General features: G+C 38.5%; 1 protein-coding gene and 1 long non-coding RNA gene across 3 annotated transcripts; one reads left to right on the plus strand and one right to left on the minus strand.

Moving 5' to 3' along the window:
* Positions 1-262: 262 nt before the first annotated feature.
* LOC145109353 (feruloyl CoA ortho-hydroxylase F6H1-3-like) lies at positions 263-2,208 on the minus strand. 2 transcript variants are annotated; one of them, XM_079046496.1, is made up of 3 exons: positions 1,987-2,208; positions 1,406-1,909; positions 263-982 (listed from the first exon to the last, which is right to left on the minus strand). In XM_079046496.1, exons 2-3 carry the CDS (start codon positions 1,897-1,899, stop codon positions 409-411), a joined length of 1,068 nt encoding a protein of 355 aa, XP_078902622.1. In that variant the 5' UTR covers positions 1,900-1,909; positions 1,987-2,208; the 3' UTR covers positions 263-408. The 2 variants fall into 2 exon arrangements, with proteins under 2 accessions (XP_078902622.1, XP_078902626.1); XM_079046500.1 differs by lacking the exon at positions 1,987-2,208 and having other exon boundaries at positions 1,406-1,935.
* Positions 2,209-2,514: 306 nt separating this feature from the next.
* On the plus strand, positions 2,515-3,492 carry LOC145109367 (uncharacterized). The gene is made up of 3 exons (XR_013708976.1): positions 2,515-2,670; positions 2,790-2,843; positions 3,264-3,492. It is a non-coding gene; the product is annotated as an uncharacterized LOC145109367 (long non-coding RNA).
* Positions 3,493-19,135: the final 15,643 nt, after the last annotated feature.

The raw sequence follows: 19,135 nt of genomic DNA on the forward strand, positions 1-19,135 counted from the left end.
TCATATGACAGTTATGATTGTATAACAACTTTGAAATCACTACTATATATTAATATTTCCAAAACTTATAAAATGAAAATAAATGTTAAATTAACCAAAAAAAAAATTATAGATTAATTGGGTGAAAAAGTTTTAATTTTAATTATCTGCAGAATTTAAAATTTTAAAAGATGTTAAGATAAAATGATGAATATTATAATATTAAAACTAAAAATTACATAAGTTACAATTTTTTCTTTTTACAAGAATTCACCATATTTGAAATTCATTCATCTAAAGGTGAAAACATCCTTGTGAAAGCTTCACTTAACTTTCACTTGGCGTACATTATTCGACTACCAATCTAGTATATATGACGTACATATTATAGATCTAAATTCACATATCTTTGTTTTTAGAAAAACTCAATCAAACCTTTGCAAAATCAATAGTATCCTTCCCATTATGTGATTTCCTGTAAAAATGCTTCACATAATCTGAATAAAGAACTTGCTTATATAAAGCCTTCTCCCCTCTATTGATCACTTGTGGTAATGGCCCAATGACATCATTTGGCCTCGGGTTCACAAAAATCGGCACTGAAATACGATTTTTGTTCCCATTAGCAACCACATGATGTTCTATGCTCTTGTATAGACCATTGCTCATGATTTGAAGAGCATCGCCTATATTGATTGTCAAAGATCCCTTAATAGGAGGGACATGGACCCAATTCTCGCTATCAAGTTTACGAACATAAAGTCCTCCAGTTTCATCTTGAAGGAGCACAGTTAGTGTTGAAACATCTGAATGGCCTCCAACGCCAACTGTAAGCTCAGGATTCGGACACACAGGGTAGTAGTTTAGGTTTATTCGCATCGATCCCATAAGAATTGCTTTGTTTTTATCGTCCAGTTTTGGTATGTCCAATCTCTTTATCAACGCTTCTAATAGCCTCTTGATAAGCGATTCAGAATTTTTCAAGTATTCTAGAACTTGATCCCTGTAGAAGAAACAATATCAGTAGAAGAAATTTTAGCCTTTTTCATGCTATAGGTAATACATCAATCTATGTTATGTTTTATTGTCGACAAGTCAAATATTGCTAATTAGAAAAGTTAGGTCAAAAGGAAAAGGATTCAATCTTTTCCATGTTTCTTTTTTGAACCGGATTTTTCATGTTTTCCATGTTTCTTGATCTCATATATTTAATATAACTAAGAAATTAAAAGAACGACAAAAACTGTCAGTGAATCAATCAACATGAATCGGCCATGTTGCAACATATAATTTAAGAAAACAAAGTTTAATATCTATAGTCCATCAACCATGAACAACACTTTGTTTTTGTTTAAAAGCTTGACCTAGGAGACAAACGATGATTATTAAGACGCATTCATTTCTAAAGATATATATGAGAATTTACCTGCAAACTGATGGCCAAAATGAATTGGCCTCATCATCGGAAACATAGAAACAACTTAGGTAATCTTTCCACTCCAAAACTGTGTCCACTTCAGGAATGAAACTCGTAACAAGTCTAACGTTTTTGGTAGGACTATTCTTGAACAAATACTTCTTTTTCTCTTCGGGTGGCAACATGAAAAATTTATGTGTTGCATCTTTCACGTTATCGATTATGCTTAGAGGCACTCCATGGTTAATAATTTGGAAGAATCCCCACTTTTCAGCTGCATCACATATTGCTTCCCTTACCTTTAAATCGTCAGAATTCGACATATCGATCACCGGGATAGACTCATATGGCACAACTTTGCTCATATCGAGGCGTTTTTCTACAGGTTGAATGAATAATTCAGGTAAAGATTTGATCTTGAGTTCAGATAGTCCCTTAACACCATGGCCTTCATCCACCACAAATGTTTTCAATTCACGCGTATTGTGAAGTAATGATGCCATTGAAGTGAAGCTAGTTATTTAATGTTAAACGAGTTAGTGATTGGGCCAAAAAATATTGGAGAAACCGTTAAAGATTTGAAGTTATACCTTATTGTTCTTGAACCTCTTGCGACTTTGACGGAAAAAATAATACGTGTATAAAGAATTCAAATGAAAGTAGGTTACATTTACACTTTGTTTGTGCTTTTATATAGTAATCAAACATCTTCTTATATATGTTTATAAAATTATCATATCCAAAGTCAACACAAACAGACATGACAAAAATGTTTTGGGAATTGGGATCGGTGGCTGGCATTCCAAAGTCCCCTCGTATTCTCATTTCTGGCCTCTAGTTATCCGAGGTGTTTGAGAATCGATAAAGAATGGACAGGTTAACTTTCTTATACAGTATCATTTTGAGACGTGGTTTTTCCATTTTTTTTATTTCTTTATTTAAGTTTTTGCGTTTGGATGAGGTCCATTATCTTAAAATAATAATAATAAAAAATAAATAAACCTTAAAATATACAGATAGCATTCGTCCTAGACGCCCATTGCTGTTCGACGTCGCCTTCTCTGCCAGCTGCCTTGTTACGTATGTAAGTTCCTATCTGTTCTTCATGTGCAATTAAGGTTATCGAAGTTAACGGAGTAAAGCTTTTGCATCAACTAATAAAGCATAAAGCACCACTAAGACGCTCAAATGTCTTGTGTTTCAACGTTTGAAGAGAAAAGTTAAAATTTTCCATTGGTATTTCTTTATTCATTCGTCTTGAAATGGCACAAGACGTGAGTACGGTTTTATATTTTCCGTTTTCTTTTACAAAGTAAACCCTCTTGGGGCGACGCCATGTATATTGGGTATATGTAATAATCCTTGGCCCAATATTTTCAATTTTGTTTCACAGTATGCAGCTGCGACCTTGAGATTGAAGGCATCAAAGAAAAAAATGCGATTCAAGGTAAGCAAAGGTTCATTCATTTGTTCTTCATCATGATCTATTATGAATATGTTTTATTAATCAATTCGGATGAGGTTAGAAGAGTAAATTAGAATTTCCAGTTCTTATCTTAACTGGGTTTTAAATATTAGTTCCATCTATGGCTTAAAACTTAGAGTCCATTTTTTGAATTTTTTGTGGAATTAAAGTATATTTTCTTCTCTGTGGCTTGAATACTGTTTAGGAAACTACCATTGGGTAAGAGTCATTGTTTATACTTTGTATGTTGGATTTCGGTTTTACATCACACAATTCATCTTAAATTATAAAGATTAATATCAGCAATTAACCCTCGAAACATGGGTTCTTGGTTAAATTTTTATTTATTTGCTATTTATTATATTTTTTGAACTTACTAGCTATTCTGTTTCTTCCACATAGGTGAAATTAACAGATCCATGAACTTATGTTAGTTATCGAGAAACCCCTTTTGAAATGCTCAAGGTTTTACTTGGCGATTAATAAGAGATATGTGGATGTATAGATTTGTTTTGTTTCCTATTGTGAAAGGGTTACGGGAATCGTTGATTAATGTCTATTTTAGTGTTATTTTTTAATGTCCTTGAATGGTAGAGGCATATTCAGTTATATTTTTGTGTCTTCCCATTCACCTATCTGTTCAATTTTCTTAATATTTGATGTCATTAGAGATTGAAGATTCATTTAGTGCAACTGAATCAAGTTATTTGGAGATGATTTGTATGATTAGACTTTATTGAAGTATGATTATGCTATACAAGTTGCACCTGAGATGTCCTCACTTGCTGAAATTAGGTCAAATATGTCATAATACTACTAAAAAATCGGAAATTATCTATGGAATAATGAGTCTATTCCGTCGAAATAGGGTGATACGGACGGATTTGTGACGAAATTCAGTGCGTAACTTTTTTGCTCGAGGCTAATTTTTCTTACGGGTTGCTGAAGGATTACAGACGGATACCGATGACAAAATCCGTCGGTAATTTACGGACGGAAAACCGACGACATAGAATCACCGACAGAATAGCTACATAATAGCGACGGAAGCGGGTTGGACCTTGTTTGACCAAGTTACCGACGGATTTCCGATGACACTTTGATATACATTTCCCAGTAACCCGTCAGTAATTACTGTTTTTTTTAAACAACAAAAAAATGAAGAACTCCAGGTTTTTTTTTTTTTTTGGTCCAAGATATTGAAAAAAAAAACTCATAACATTAAACTTATAATAATATTGAAATTACTAACAAAACTTATAACATTGCACTAAAACTAATAAACATCGTATCAAATACAAATATATTACTAACGAACATTGTCTAATAATATGGTAAATGTGTCTAATAATACACATTAAAAGTGTCAATTCCAAATATTTAAGTAAATGCTTACAAACATAAAACTGAGAACTATTTGGTGGATGCGTTTGGTATAAAGAAATGAAATTGCAGTAGAGAATGGAAATGCAGAGAAAGAAAATTAAGCTGGAGACAGAGAATTGATTCCACTGTTTGGTAGAACTGAGAATCCACTAGAAAAATGTTTCTGAGAATCATTTCTTTTGTTTGGTTGTATTAAGCAGTGAAATGGAAATGAGATTTTTTTTACCTTATTTATTCATTTTCAAACAACATTTTTTTTATGAAGTTACAAATAAATCCAAACTAAAAAATATAATCACACCACATACTGAATACAATATATAAACCAGAATAATGAAATAATAATAGAGTTGTTCAATTGTAACAACCGGATTTACAGGGACATTATTGTGTATGTTAATCTTGAGATTTGAGGAGGGACACGACGAGTTGAGGGACCAACTCGCCGAGTCGAGTCGAGATTTGCCGCGTGGACTTAATGAGCGGACTCGACGAGTCCAAGGATGGACTCTCCGAGTAGGTACTGGGCAGAGAAAACCCTAAGTTCCGGGGTTGGAGCCTATTTAAAGGAACTTATGACCTTGGGTGCGCCTCATATCTCCTGTGAGAAACCCTAAATCGCCATTGGAGCCAAGGAAGAGTTCTTGTGATGAAATCAAGTAATTTTGGTGTAGTTTTTCAAATGAAGTGAAGGGATTCAGCTTGAGGGACCAAAGGAGGTTGTTATCCTGAGACATCTAAGCAAGGATCTCCATTTTGAGGTAGTATTTCGCCCTTCCTTCTGTTTTTGTGTAAAATCCTTGAATCTAGGGTTTTCTTTACCCTTTCTTGGATAGTATATGATGCATATGAGGTCCCAATGTGGAATAAGCTTTAGATCTGGACCTTAAGAGGTCCAGAGAGTCCCAATCTTCCAGCTTTATGCAATCCCTTTGGGGTTATGGATCTAGGTTGCCATTTTAGGAGCTATTTCTTCACATAAGGGGATAAGAGGGTTGCATGAGCTTAAAGATTGAACCTTTACGTGATTATTGGGTGTAAGAAGGTCAGATCTATAAGTTAGAGAAACAGATCTGACCTCAGAAGGTCTTTTGAGTGTTGCCATGGAGGGAACTCGCTGAGTCCATATGGGGACTCGACGAGTCGAGTCGGGTTGCCCCGCGATTCGTGACCAGTGGTAACCCGTCGAGTGAAAGGTTAACTCGACGAGTCGAGTGAGGCTTTTGAGGATTCAGAGGACACGCACGGACTCGCCGAGTCACTCGAGTGCACTCGACGAGTCTGGTCAAAGTTTGACCGTTGACTAGAGTTGACTTCAGTTGACATTGGGGTTTTGGTCAAGCTGATTCAAGAGAGGTCAGAGAGGGGTAGAATGGTCTTCTACCCATTATTAGGGATGAGAACATGAGAGGATTTTGATTAGAGATGTTATCATTTTGATAGGAGGAGGCTAGGTCGGATTATCGAGCACGAGAGGGTATCCGACATCATGTGAGGTGAGTCTTCTCACTATACTTTACCTTGAGTGGTAAGTAGAGTTATGTGACAGAGTATCTTGTCTGTTATGTATGTGATGTGTTGCACTGCATTATTTCTATGTGATTTATGATGTGTGTATTCCAGAGTTTACAGAGTTAGGACCGGAAGGTCCACAGAGCTAGGACCAGAGGGTCCACAGAGTTAGGGCCAGTAGGCTCACAGAGTTATAGCCTCGAGTGGCTAATATGTGTAATATGTGGTATCTTGGGGAACTCACTAAGCTTCGTGCTTACCGTGTTATGTGTTATGTGTTTCAGGTATCTCAGAGGATCTCGGGAAGGCACCGGCTTGATTGTACACACCAGAGAGAGAGTAATGTTTTGAGGATCCTGGATTACTAATGGAGTTGTGTTTTGTAATTTGAATAAACGAGATTTCTATACAATATGCTATGAAAAGTACGCGATTTTAGAATGAAAAATATGTTTGAAAAATTACGGTGTTACAAGTTCAATCATTAAACATAGTATCAACACCACATAAGGAATAATGAAGTTTACACAAAAACATGGAGTAAATTAATTGTTGGCACGCCTTGCACTCCAATCAGTAAACTTAGTATTAGCAAGAAGATCTCGACGGTCAGTCCATCCTTGCGAGGTTTCTATGGTAGAAATAATGTTGTTATGTTCGCCTCCAAATTTTGTGTGATTAGCAGGGATTTCTTGATCAAAGGGGTCTTCGGTCATGGTTGTACGTATGAAATTATGCATCAAACAACATGCAATGATTATGCGTGGCATAGATTTTATTGGATGGTATGCATTATCACATAAAATAGCTCATCTAGATTTAATCAATCCAAAACATCGTTCTATTACGTTCCTTGTTGATGAGTGTCTCATGTTATATAATTCTTTAGCATTTGTAGGTGGTCGAGACCAATCATTAAGATGGTAACGTTGCCTGCGATAAGGTGTTAAAAAACCTTCACAATTTGTATAACCCGCATCACAAAGGTAGTATGTTCCTATAATAGATTCTACATATTTAGTTAAACTGTATTGATAATAATATTATGTAGCTTTATGTGTTATGCATATCATACCATGAGGTATTTTAAGTGTGACAACCCGAAATTTCTCTTTTGTATGAGCCATTCAATTCAATCAAAGTCGGACTCGTTTCTGCTATCATTTAGCATTGTTTAGGGTCTGTTTGAGTGTTCCAAGTCTTGTACATTCAAGGATAGAGTATAGGAATGAGATACCAAAGTTCATAGTAGCAAAATCGCGCCAAACACTCCTTCAAGAGGAGTGTACGGCCGTACACATGGGTGTATGGTCGTACACCCCCTCATGGCCATACACTCCCCCCTATATAAGTGGTACTTGGCCATTTTTCAACACTTTACACACTCCCAAGCCCAGAACTCGGATTTTCTCTCAACTATCATCTCATTTCTCACCAAGATCTTCAAAAGTGTAAGTGTTTCCCACCTTGATTGTTGAAACATTACCTTATCTAGTGATGAATCCTTGTTTTCATTCCATGTATTTCATCTTTGGTTAGATCTTCATCTTTCACCAAGAACACACACTACTTCTTGGTGGCCATAAACCCTCATCAAGCTTCCAAAATCGTGAGTAGCTGCTTCCTATGCTTATTATCTACTAGAAACACTTGTTATTCATCATAAAATCGACCATCTTAGCAAGAGCATGAAGCTGTACGGCCGTACACACCTCATAGGGTCGTAAACCCTCTTTGATGCTCATTCTTGGCCTTAAACTTTCATTTAAACTATGCATAGGACCTAGAACACTTCCTTGATGCTAGGTAGGACCTTCAAAGCACCTCAAACGCACACTCCTTCATAAGTGTACGGTCGTACACTCATGGGCCATACACCCATGGCCATACACCTCATGGACCGTACACCCATGGTCGTACACCTCCCTCATCCAATCACATGTGATTTCAACACTTAGTTTCAAGTGTTTCCAAGTCCCTAGGGTGTTTTCCTATCATAACTAGTTGTGATATACCCTAATTTGATACAAATATATGTCATTATATGCTAAATAGGATCCATGCATACTCGAGTCTTCACTCGACACTTAGCTTCCTACAACCAATCTTACGTACGCATCACTCGCAGCAGGTGAGTTCATACCCCTACATTTTTCCGAGTTTTTAATGTTTTCAGGGGGGATACAAGCCTAACATAAATGATTTTATGAAATTTATACAAAAGGATTTCAATAAACTTAAAACGAATGCAATTGATAGAATCATACAGTTTCTATACTTTTATAAAATATTTAGATATTTTATCCCTTTTGTAACATGCTGAGCATAAGGGACGTTTTCAACTTATAAATATAATCATATAGTTTTCAGATTAATACATAAATCAAAGTATACATACATACACACAAACTATAATAGGTATAGTTTGGAAATTCATACAAGGTTATACATACATACACACAAACTATAGTAGGTATAGTTGGGGGATTCATACAAGGTTATACATACATACACACAAACTATAGTAGGTATAGTTTGGGGATTCATACAAGATTATACATACATACACACAAACTATAGTAGGTATAGTTTGGGAATTCAATACATAATTATACATATACATACACACAAACTATAAACGGTATAGTTTGGGAATTCATTAAACGGTTTACAAACTTATTTTTATAAACCTTTCTGTTATTTATAAAAAGGGTTTTTCCTGTATTATTACTTGTAATGTTGCTAATCTAGTTTGAGAGACACGTCTTTGGGTACAATTACATGTACTATTGGAAGACTACCCTTATGATCCAGAGTCTCCTCGAAGGAGAGCGTTGAGTTTGTGTATAGATCTATACGGGATTCACTATCCCGCACCTTGCTGCTAGCTACAGTAGGACTGACAGGTCTATGGGTGACAAAGTCATAAAGGATACTGGTGCCCGATTCGCGCCATATCAAGTTTAGTATGGTCATAAAACTCGCAAGTAGATAATAATGATATACTTATGTAGTAATACAAATTACATGAACAATGATTATTTAGTATAAGTATGGAAAATACATAGTTTCTTTATGAGAAATAAAACTACTATACATACTGATAATAACCAGGGTTTTCATACAGAACATATTATACAAAAGTTTTTGAGCAAGAATACACACGTACTACAGTTGATAGTAACTAGACATACAAACTAACGTTTCTTCTATACTACAACAGAATACAGTAAAAACTTTCATAATTAATTCTATAATTCCTTAGTTTAGGCATCAGGGTTACGCATGAATCATATTCGATAGACTGTGGGATGTGTGGTTTCCGCCTCATTTCCTGTTCCTTGTTTGGTTGTGGACTTAGGGCAGATCCACATAGTCAACTGTCTGTTCAATATTGATTTATACGTGGCTAGCATGAACTAAGTGGTTATAGATGAAACTGATAATATCTCACTCTTACTAAAGAAAATATTGGATTTTCTTGGAAACATACAATCATTTTCGCTGATTCATAAACAGGTTTTTATTACAAAAAGATACTTATGAACTCCCCAGCTTTTATGCTGATACTCTCTTTCAAAACCGCTTGTATTCTCAGGAAATCAGTAGACGGGTACCTCGACAGACTTTACAGCAAGACGGAGCGTATGGAATCTTGTATTTCTTTTGTTACTTTTGGATGTATAAAAATATGTAGCAAACTGATGTAAACACTTATTATATATATTCAATGTAATGGTTGTGTTTACTTTGATTACTATGATGCAATTGTTGTGATACTATACATGAAGTCATCCGCCCCCGAACGTTTCCGCCATTCTGGTTTGGGGGTGTGACAGATTGGTATCAGAGCTATTGTTTATAGTGAACTAAGTATACCAAACCTTACATGGTATACAACTATAAACACTAAGGGGGCCGAAGTGCTCTGAACTAAAAGTATACTTTTAAAATATAAGAGTATATAAGTATCCATAAGTACCAGAAACAGAATCATAAGTAGAACAAAACAAATGTATTTGGATGTTGGACACTGCGGTTAAACCTGGGTAGTTATGTAATCATGTCTGGTATTAATATAGCCTGATCAACTATATATATTTGAGACATGACCAACATGTGTCTGGGAGCGACCGTGATGTTGCAGCAACCTAAAACTTACCAAACTTTATATACATCAAGAGATCAATAGAATAGAACATACAACATTAAAATACTATAGGAGTATTTTAGTTACTATAAGATAACAACAAAGTATCGAGCATACACTTATAATACAATAGAAGTATTATTAGATTCGACGTCTATTAACTATCTCTTTACCCCTATTCTCGCGTAGATAGTATGGCTGGATTCCATCTCCCTGGCGACCCGTATTTTCCCAACCAAGGAAATAATGGATGGCTCAAGGCAGAGCCAGAAGAAAATCATGAAATTCCTATGGACGATGACTTCGCAGAACAATTCCCTGAAGAGGCCGACTCAGAACCTGAAGTCGAGAACCTACCTCAAGTGGCCCCAATACCAAATCCTAACCACCGACTTGAATTCCAATGTCCAACGCCTATGTGGGTTGGGAGTTTGAATAGGTGGAGCCACGATCAAGGCTAACCCCTCCCATACAACGGAGACCGTAATTTCTACAATTTGAACGAGGTAGGCCCCGCAGACAGGGCCCTTCCAATCCTGATACGCCGAGTAACTCGCAATGTTGAGCTAGGTGCAGCAGCCATCCAGCGAACTGCGGAACTTGAAGCGGATTCAAGCGCCAATATGGATCGCATTCATCGCCTTGAAATTGCTCATGGGAGAGCTATGAGAGACAATGAAGCTCTGCGGCAAGACCTAGCTGCAACCCGAGCTGAGGTCATGGAGCTCCGAGCACGCCAGTCAGTATACGAGAGACACCTGCTTGGTGTGGAGCGTCAGCTGGCCGAATTAAGGATTCATCTGAGGGGTGCCTGTCACCGATAGGAAATACTCTACTCATCCTTTCTTTTGGTTTAAGGAATAGCCTTCATATCTATGCTTTAAGTAGCTCTTTTCCTCGTAAACATTCCTGTGTTGCAAGTACTATTTCACTAGTTCTTTATGTTGTCAAATTTTCGCTCTGTTGGTATGTTGTAGACCTACTCCTAGGTCAAATTTTCCGAACTCTGTGTAATCTCAATACCAACTACAGTGACAACAATCTTATTTTGGTTAAAGACCATCATTATCGAAAATATATTCTAGATCAGTAACATGCAAATTAAGTAACTCTATCAAAGTCATATCACTAGTTCATCTTTGAAATTCATATCTGAGAAATGCCACCTCACAAACGTCTCGTCAAAATTTCATTCAAAGAAAGCCACTTCAAATCCAAAAGTTTATTTCATATAAACTTCCTTTATGGATGATTATCAGGACACTATAGAAGTCGGATTATCATACTCTCGGAAATCAGTATAACTTAGCTTAATTAACGCTAGTGCAATACTCACTTCCATAGAATACACCTCAGGAATACCATCAGAACCATTCAGAGTAGTTCTCCAAGGCGTGAAATTTATAAGTATATAAATTTGTGAAATACAACTACCGATGATCATCGCTACTCACAAGATCGTTTCTCGTCGTGCAACAGAACCATGTCTTCACAAGGAGGTAACCAACCAACTGGCAAGACACCATTTCTGCAGATGGACTTTGCTACATTTCAGGCCACAGTCACAGCCGCCGTAAACGTTGTCATGGCGCAATTCAATTCCAACAACCCAAATGAGAATGGAAACAGTTTCAACACTTTAAACCGTAGCAACACACCAGGAAACCGGCAAGGGCCTAACCAAGATGATACTCCAACTCACAAACCTAAGAATAATAAACGAAGATTCTGGAACAAAAAGGAGCGCAAGCTATCTCAAAAACTTGCCAAGAGACAACAATCTGTGACAACTTCTACAGCCACGACATCTGCCACTCCAGTTCCAACGCCAGTACGGCAATATGCTGGGAATCTACCAATTTGCGAGAGATGCGACTTCCACCAAATAGGAAGATGCCGTAAATTGCGATGTAAGAACTGCAACATACAAGGACACACCACTCGTTTCTGCAGAGCACCGACACGATCAATCACCCAAGTTATTAGCATGGAAGTGAGTCAGGTTTGTTATAGTTGTAGCGAATCTGGATATTTCAAAAGAAATTGTCCAAGGACTAAAAATGGAGAAGAAGCTCGTTTTCGTAGGACCCCGAATCAACACATCTCTTCAACTACCAATGCTAGTATAATTTAAGTATGCCATACATGTGGTGAAATGGGACATTTCAAGAGAGACTGTCCGACGGAGAGGAATGACGGAGGAGAAGGAGGAGTGTAACAACATGACATATGAGAGCAACGAGGAACCCTATCCCTTTTGAGATTTTGGTACGTCTTCTAAATAAAATTTCCTTAAATATTTAATCTATATTAATATTAAAATTTGGAGAAATTAAAAAGTAATTACAAATAACTCACTCGTCCGAACAAGTCACGACATCCATAAGAAAACTAAAGATCCGTTCAGGGAAGCTATGATGGCTTAGTTTATACATCAGGGTTGTGTATAGCTGAGATGTTCCAGACTTAGAGTGAGTGATTCTGCCTTAAATCTTGTTCCTTGTCTGGTTGTGGATTCAGAGCAGAGTCACTCAGTCGACCGTCTTATTTATCGTAATTATACATAACTTGTATATGCCAAGCAATCATAGAGGTACCGAGAAGAATTAGAACATAAAGTATCGTCACTAGTTATCAAATGCACGTTCACCGCTAGTACTCGCTTCTCGCGGTACAAGTGTGGCAGTGGTAACATCAAAGAGAAAACAGAAAACACTAGATCGTTTACACAGAGTACATTGTCGAAAACACTAAAGATACACCGTCGTATATCAAATCATTTCTTTCAAATCGGCATAACTTTTGTTTCTGTAAAGAGTCTGTTATCGTCATTTGTCATGGATTGGCGTGGTCCTCACCATACTAAGTTCATACGTTTCCATCGCCTCGACCGTCAAATTCACGAAACCCTCGTCACTCGTAACGACAACCCGACATAGATCTCTGAATAGCCTCTCTTTCATATTCTAGACCCCGAAGTACTCATGCGAGGAGTACCTTACCCTCCGAAACCCTTCAGAAGTATACCCAGTAAACCCTCCATAACTACCACTCGTCCAATGGGTCGAGTTTAAGCTTAAAGACTAACACCAATCCATATTCAATAGATAGACAAACGAGTCGTGCTGATAAGAGACGAAAACCTTTGGAGTTCCAGGTTGGTAACCGTGTTCTTTTGAAGGTCTCACCCAGAAAAGGCACGATACGCTTTGAAAAGCGTGGAAAGCTAAATCCAAGATACATAGGACCATTCGAGATCCCCGCTAGGATCGATTCCGTAACATACAAATTTCATTACCCCGAGAACTTAGCCGCGTACATTCTGTCTCCCACGTGTCAAACCTAAAGAAGTGGCTGTCTGATAAGACACTTGTATTTCCCCGCGATGAGATCAAACTAGACGAGAACCTTAACTTCGTGGGAGAACCAGTAGATACCATGGACCGAGAGGTCAAACAAATGAAGTAAAGCCGTATCCCGATAGCGAAGGTTCGTTGGAATGCCAAGCGAGGACCTAAATTCACTTTAGAGCGCGAAAATTTAATGAAACAGAAGTACCCTTATCTATTTCCGAGTTCATGATTTATTTTCAGTGTCTGAATTTCGGGACAAAATTCCCTCTAACGGGGGGATGATGTGACAACCCGAAATTTCTCTTTTGTATGAGCCATTCAATTCAATCAAAGTCGGACTCATTTCTGCTATCATTTAACATTGTTTAGGGTCTGTTTGAGTGTTCCAAGTCTTGTATATTCAAGGATAGAGTATAGAAATGAGATACCAAAGTTCATAGTAGCAAAATCGGGCCAAACACTCCTTCAAGAGGAGTGTACGGCCGTACACCCCCTCATGGCCGTACACTCCCCCCTATATAAGTGGTACTTGGCCATTTTTCAACACTTTACACACTCCCAAGCCCAGAACATGGATTTTCTCTCAACTATCATCTCATTTCCCACCAAGATCTTCAAAAGTGTAAGTGTTTCCCACCTTGATTGTTGTTACATTACCTTATCTAGTGATGAATCCATGTTTTCATTCCATATATTTCATCTTTGGTTAGATCTTCATCTTTCACCAAGAACACCAAGAACACACACTAGTTCTTGGTGGCCATAAACCCTCATCAAGCTTCCAAAATCGTGAGTAACTGCTTCCTATGCTTATTATCTACTAGAAACACTTGTTATTCATCTTAAAATCGACCATCTTAGCAAGAGCATGAAGGTGTACAGCCGTAGACCCAAGTGTACGGCTGTACACACCTCATAGGGCCATAAACCCTCTTTGATGCTCATTATTGGCCTTAAATTTTCATTTAAACTATGCATGGGACCTAGAACACTTCCTTGATGCTAGATAGGACCTTAAAAGCACCTCAAATGCACAATCCTTCATGAGTGTACGGCCGTACACTCATGGGCCGTACACCCATGGCCGTACACCTCCTGGACAGTACACCCATGGTCGTACACACCTTTGTGTGGCCGTACACCTCCCTTATCCAATCACATGTAATTTCAACACTTAGTTTCAAGTGTTTCCAAGTCCCTAGGGTGTTTTCCTATCATTACTAGTTGTGATATACCCTAATTTGATACAAATATATGTCATTATATGCTAAATAGGATCCGTGCATACTCGAGTCTTCACTCGACACTTAGCTTCCTACAACCAATCTTACGTACGCATCACTCGCAGCAGGTGAGTTCATACCCCTACATTTTTCCGAGTTTTTAATGTTTTCAGGGGGGATACAAGCCAAACATAAATGATTTTATGAAATTTATACAAAAGGATTTCAATAAACTTAAAACGGATGTAATTGATACAATCATACAGTTTCTATACTTTTATAAAATATTTAGATATATTATCCCTTTTGTAACATGCTGAGCATAAGAGACGTTTTCAACTTATAAACATAATCATATAGTTTTCAGATTAATACATAAATCAAAGTATACATACATACATACAAACTATAATAGGTATAGTTTGGAAATTCATACAAGGTTATACATACATAAACACAAACTATAGTAGGTATAGTTTGGGGATTCATACAAGGTTATACATACATACACACAAACTATAGTAGGTATAGTTTGGGGATTCATACAAGTTTATACATACATACACACAAACTATAGTAGGTATAGTTTGGGAATTCAATACATAATTATACATATACATACACACAAACTATAAACGGTATAGTTTGGGAATTCATTAAACGGTTTACAAACTTATTTTTATAAACCTTTCTGTTATTTATAAAAAGGGTTTTTCCTATATTATTACTTGTAATGTCGCTAATCTAGTTTGAGAGACACGTCTTTGGGTACATTTACATGTACTATTGGAAGACTACCCTTATGATCTAGAGTCTCCTCGAAGGAGAGCGTTGAGTTTGTGTATAGATCTATACGGGATTCACTATCCCGCACCTTGCGGCTAGCTATAGTAGGACCGACAGGTCTACGGGTGACAAAGTCATAAAGGATACTGGTGCTCGATTCGCGCCATATCAAGTTTAGTATGGTCATAAAACTCGCAAGTAGATAATAATGATATACTTATGTAGTAATACAAATTACATGAACAATGATTATTTAGTATAAGTATGGAAAATACATAGTTTCTTTATGAGAAATAAAACTACTATACATACTGATAATAACCAGGGTTTTCATACAGAACATATTATACAAAAGTTTTTGTGCAAGAATACACACATACTACGGTTGATAGTAACTAGACATACAAACTAACGTTTCTTCTATACTACAACAGAATATAGTAAAAACTTTCATAATTAATTCTATAATTCCTTAGTTTAGGCATCAGGGTTACGCATGAATCATATTCGATAGACTGTGGAATGTGTGGTTTCCGCCTCATTTCCTGTTCCTTGTTTGGTTGTGGACTTAGGGCAAATCCACATAGTCAACTGTCTGTTCAATATTGATTTATACGTGGCTAGCATGAACTAAGTGGTTATAGATGAAACTGATAATATCTCACTCTTACTAAAGAAAATATTGGATTTTCTTGGAAACATACAAACATTTTCGCTGATTCATAAACAGATTTTTATTACAAAAAGGTACTTATTAACTCCCCAGCTTTTATGCTGATACTCTCTTTCAAAACCGCTTGTATTCTCAGGAAATCAGTAGACGGGTACCTCGACAGACTTTAGAGCAAGACGGAGCGTATGGAATCTTGTATTTCTTTTGTTACTTTTGGATGTATAAAAATATGTAGCAAACTGATGTAAACACTTATTATATATATTCAATGTAATGGTTGTGTTTACTTTGATTACTATGATGCAATTGTTGTGATACTATACATGAAGTCATTATGTCGAACTAATTGATGAGGGACTACGTGAGTTATTACACCATAAGTTACTAGAGGCATCCTTGATGCGACCCCTGTGATGTTTGGGTCGATCAAGGAGGGTATCATCGAGCTGATGGAGGATCGCCTTTGGATCTTCAAGGCTGATTTGGCCGCTAGCCAGTCTGGGCTCGCACTTTCTCCTTCAAGGATTTCATGGGATGTGGGGCACCGAAATTCTTTAGGGCGAAGGACCCCATTGCAGCCAGACATTAGATAGCATACATTGAGTGTGCCCAGATAACGAGCTTCTGCCCCGAGGGTCGAAGGTGAGGTTCGTTGTAGGCTATCTGAGAGAGCGAGCCCGGGATTGGTGGGAGGAGGTTAGTTATACCTTGGGAGCCCATGTCATTGAGGCCATGACCTGGTCGAACTTTGGGGACCGGTTCCGAGCAGATTTTGCACCAGCTGTTGAGGTTCAACAACTAGCGAGGGAGTTCCTGGACATGCGACATACGACTGAGACCGTGGAAGAGATCACCGCCAAGTTTCGAGAAAGATCTTTATTGGTACCACAATACACATCATATGAGGAGATGAGGAAGACTCAGTACCATGACATGCTAAGATCTGATATTAGGGAGTTTTTTAGTTTTTCCGTGTGCCCGACTCTGGGCGACATGATATCCAGGTATCAGGAACGGGAGATTAATTTAAAGAACCTAGGGAAGAGGAAGGCAGAGAATGGGCACACGACAAGGGTTTCAGTAAAGAAACCCAAGGGCTTAGATTCTAGATCGAAGGCTAGCAGGGTCGGAGCCACTGTGGCAAGTGTGCCAGACCACATGACGGAGTCTGTAGAGCGGGTGGTTCTGGTAGCTACATGTGCGGCAAGTCAGGGAACTTTAGTAGGGATTGTACTGATACTACTACCACCCAGGGATATGATATTATTTTCTTTCATTGCAATCAGAGGGGCCATTAGAAGCCCAACTGCCCAAGTTTAGCATCAGGAGGACTAGTAGCAGCACCTGATCCAGCGACTCTAAGGATCACTGGTGGCCACTAGGGCAAGGCGGAGGCGCAAGTTGTTCGGAGCAATGCATTTCAGCTGATAATCGAGGAGACTCGTGCAACACCCGATGTGGTCACTGGTATGTATCTTCTCTTATCTTCTTATGTTTATTATTTGTCATGCTTATATGTTTTACTGTTGTTTAGGGTCGATACTTGTGAATGGTATTCCTGCGTTGGTCCTATTTGATTCGGGGGCTACCCGATCTTTTGTATCCCTTGCGCTTAGCAGGAGGTTCGACGATGTTCCTGGGGAGCTGGATTATCCACTAGACGTTGAGATTGCCTATGATCGTCTGGTATGAGTGTCGAAGGTCAACCGGGGATGCACTTTGGAGTTATTCAGTGAGCAGTATCCAATTAACATGGTTCCGATTCCCTTGCGCTAGAGCAAGGTCATTATGGGGATGGATTGGTTGATCCCCAATGGGGCGATGATTGATTGCGGGCTTCAGTTGGTATGTGTTCAGAGCCCAAGTGGGGGAGAGATGGTGATCCACGGTGAGGGTGCTCCGCATGGACCGACTCTCTGTTCGGAATCCAAGGCCATGCATTATCTTTAGCAGGGATGTTTCGGGTTTGTAGCCTATGTGATGGATATCCGGGAGAAGGGTGAGGTGACCATGGATGATGTACCGATTGTTCGAGAATACCTGGAGCTGTTTCTGGAGGATTGCAAGGAGTGCCTCTGGAAAGGCAGGTGGAGTTTCAAATTGACTTGGTTCCAGGTGCGGCTCTGATAGCCAAATCACCTTACGGGATAGCACCTCCAAAGATGCAGGAGTTGTCTACGGAGCTGCAGGAGATGCTAGAAGGGATTTATTCGGCCAAGTAGTTCACCATGGGGCGCGCTAATCCTATTCGGGAAGAAAAAGGATGGGACGCATTGGATGTGTATTGACTACCAGGAGCTGAATAAGCTAACGGTGAAGAACCGTTACCAACTCCTGAGGATTGACAATTTATTAGATTAGCTTCAGGGCGCATCTTGTTTCTCCAAGATTGATATGCATTCGAGTTATCACCAAATGAGGGTCAGGGAGGAGGACATGCAGAAGACGACCTTCAGAAATCGTTATAGTCATTACGAGTTCGTGGTGATGTCTTTTGGTCTCACCAATGCTCCAACCGCATTCATGGATCTCATGAATCGTGTATGCAGGCCTATGTTGGATTGGTCTGTGATTGTGTTTATTGATGACATCTTGGTCTATTCAAAGACCCGGGAGCAGCACAAGGAGCACATGAGGGAGGTATTGGAGACTTTGAGGAGGGAGAGATTATATGTGAAGTTCTCTAAGTGTGAGTTCTGGTTGCGCGAGGTGCAGTTTCTAGGGCACCTTGTCAACCATAATGGTATTCTGGTCGATCCGGCCAAGATTGAGGCAGTGATGAGGTGGGAAGTTCCAAGGTCTCCATCTGAGATTTGGAGTTTACTTGGATTGGCAGGTTTCTATCGAAGATTCATTCACGATTTCTCCAAGATAGCAGTTCCTTTTACCAGGCTGACAAAGAAGTGTGTCACATTTCGTTGGAGGCCTGAGCAGCAGGCAGCTTTTGAGACCTTGAGATAGAAATTTTATGAGGCACCAATTCTGACCTTGCCGGAGGGTGTTAAGGACTTTGTGTTATATTATGATGCTTCGATCACGGATTTAGGTTCCATATTGATGCAGCGGAGTCATGTGATTGCATACGCTTTGAGACAGCTAAAGCCTCATGAGGTGGATTATCTTACATACGATTTAGAGTTGGGGCAGTGGTGTTCACCTTCAAGATTTTTCGACATTACATCTATGGGGGT

This window comes from Lactuca virosa, chromosome 1, assembly GCF_052849685.1.
Source record: "Lactuca virosa cultivar CGN04683 chromosome 1, Lactuca_virosa_CGN04683_v6, whole genome shotgun sequence".
Lineage (NCBI taxonomy): Eukaryota > Viridiplantae > Streptophyta > Magnoliopsida > Asterales > Asteraceae > Lactuca > Lactuca virosa.

Bases quoted from the DNA above. Each gene is read 5' to 3' on its own strand.
- LOC145109353 (XM_079046496.1), bottom strand. From the start codon at position 1,899: ATGGCATCATTACTTCACAATACGCGTGAATTGAAAACATTTGTGGTG. The intron at 983-1,405 runs GTAAATTCTCAT...TTTCTTCTACAG, and splicing joins TTTTGGCCATCAGTTTGCAG to GGATCAAGTTCTAGAATACT.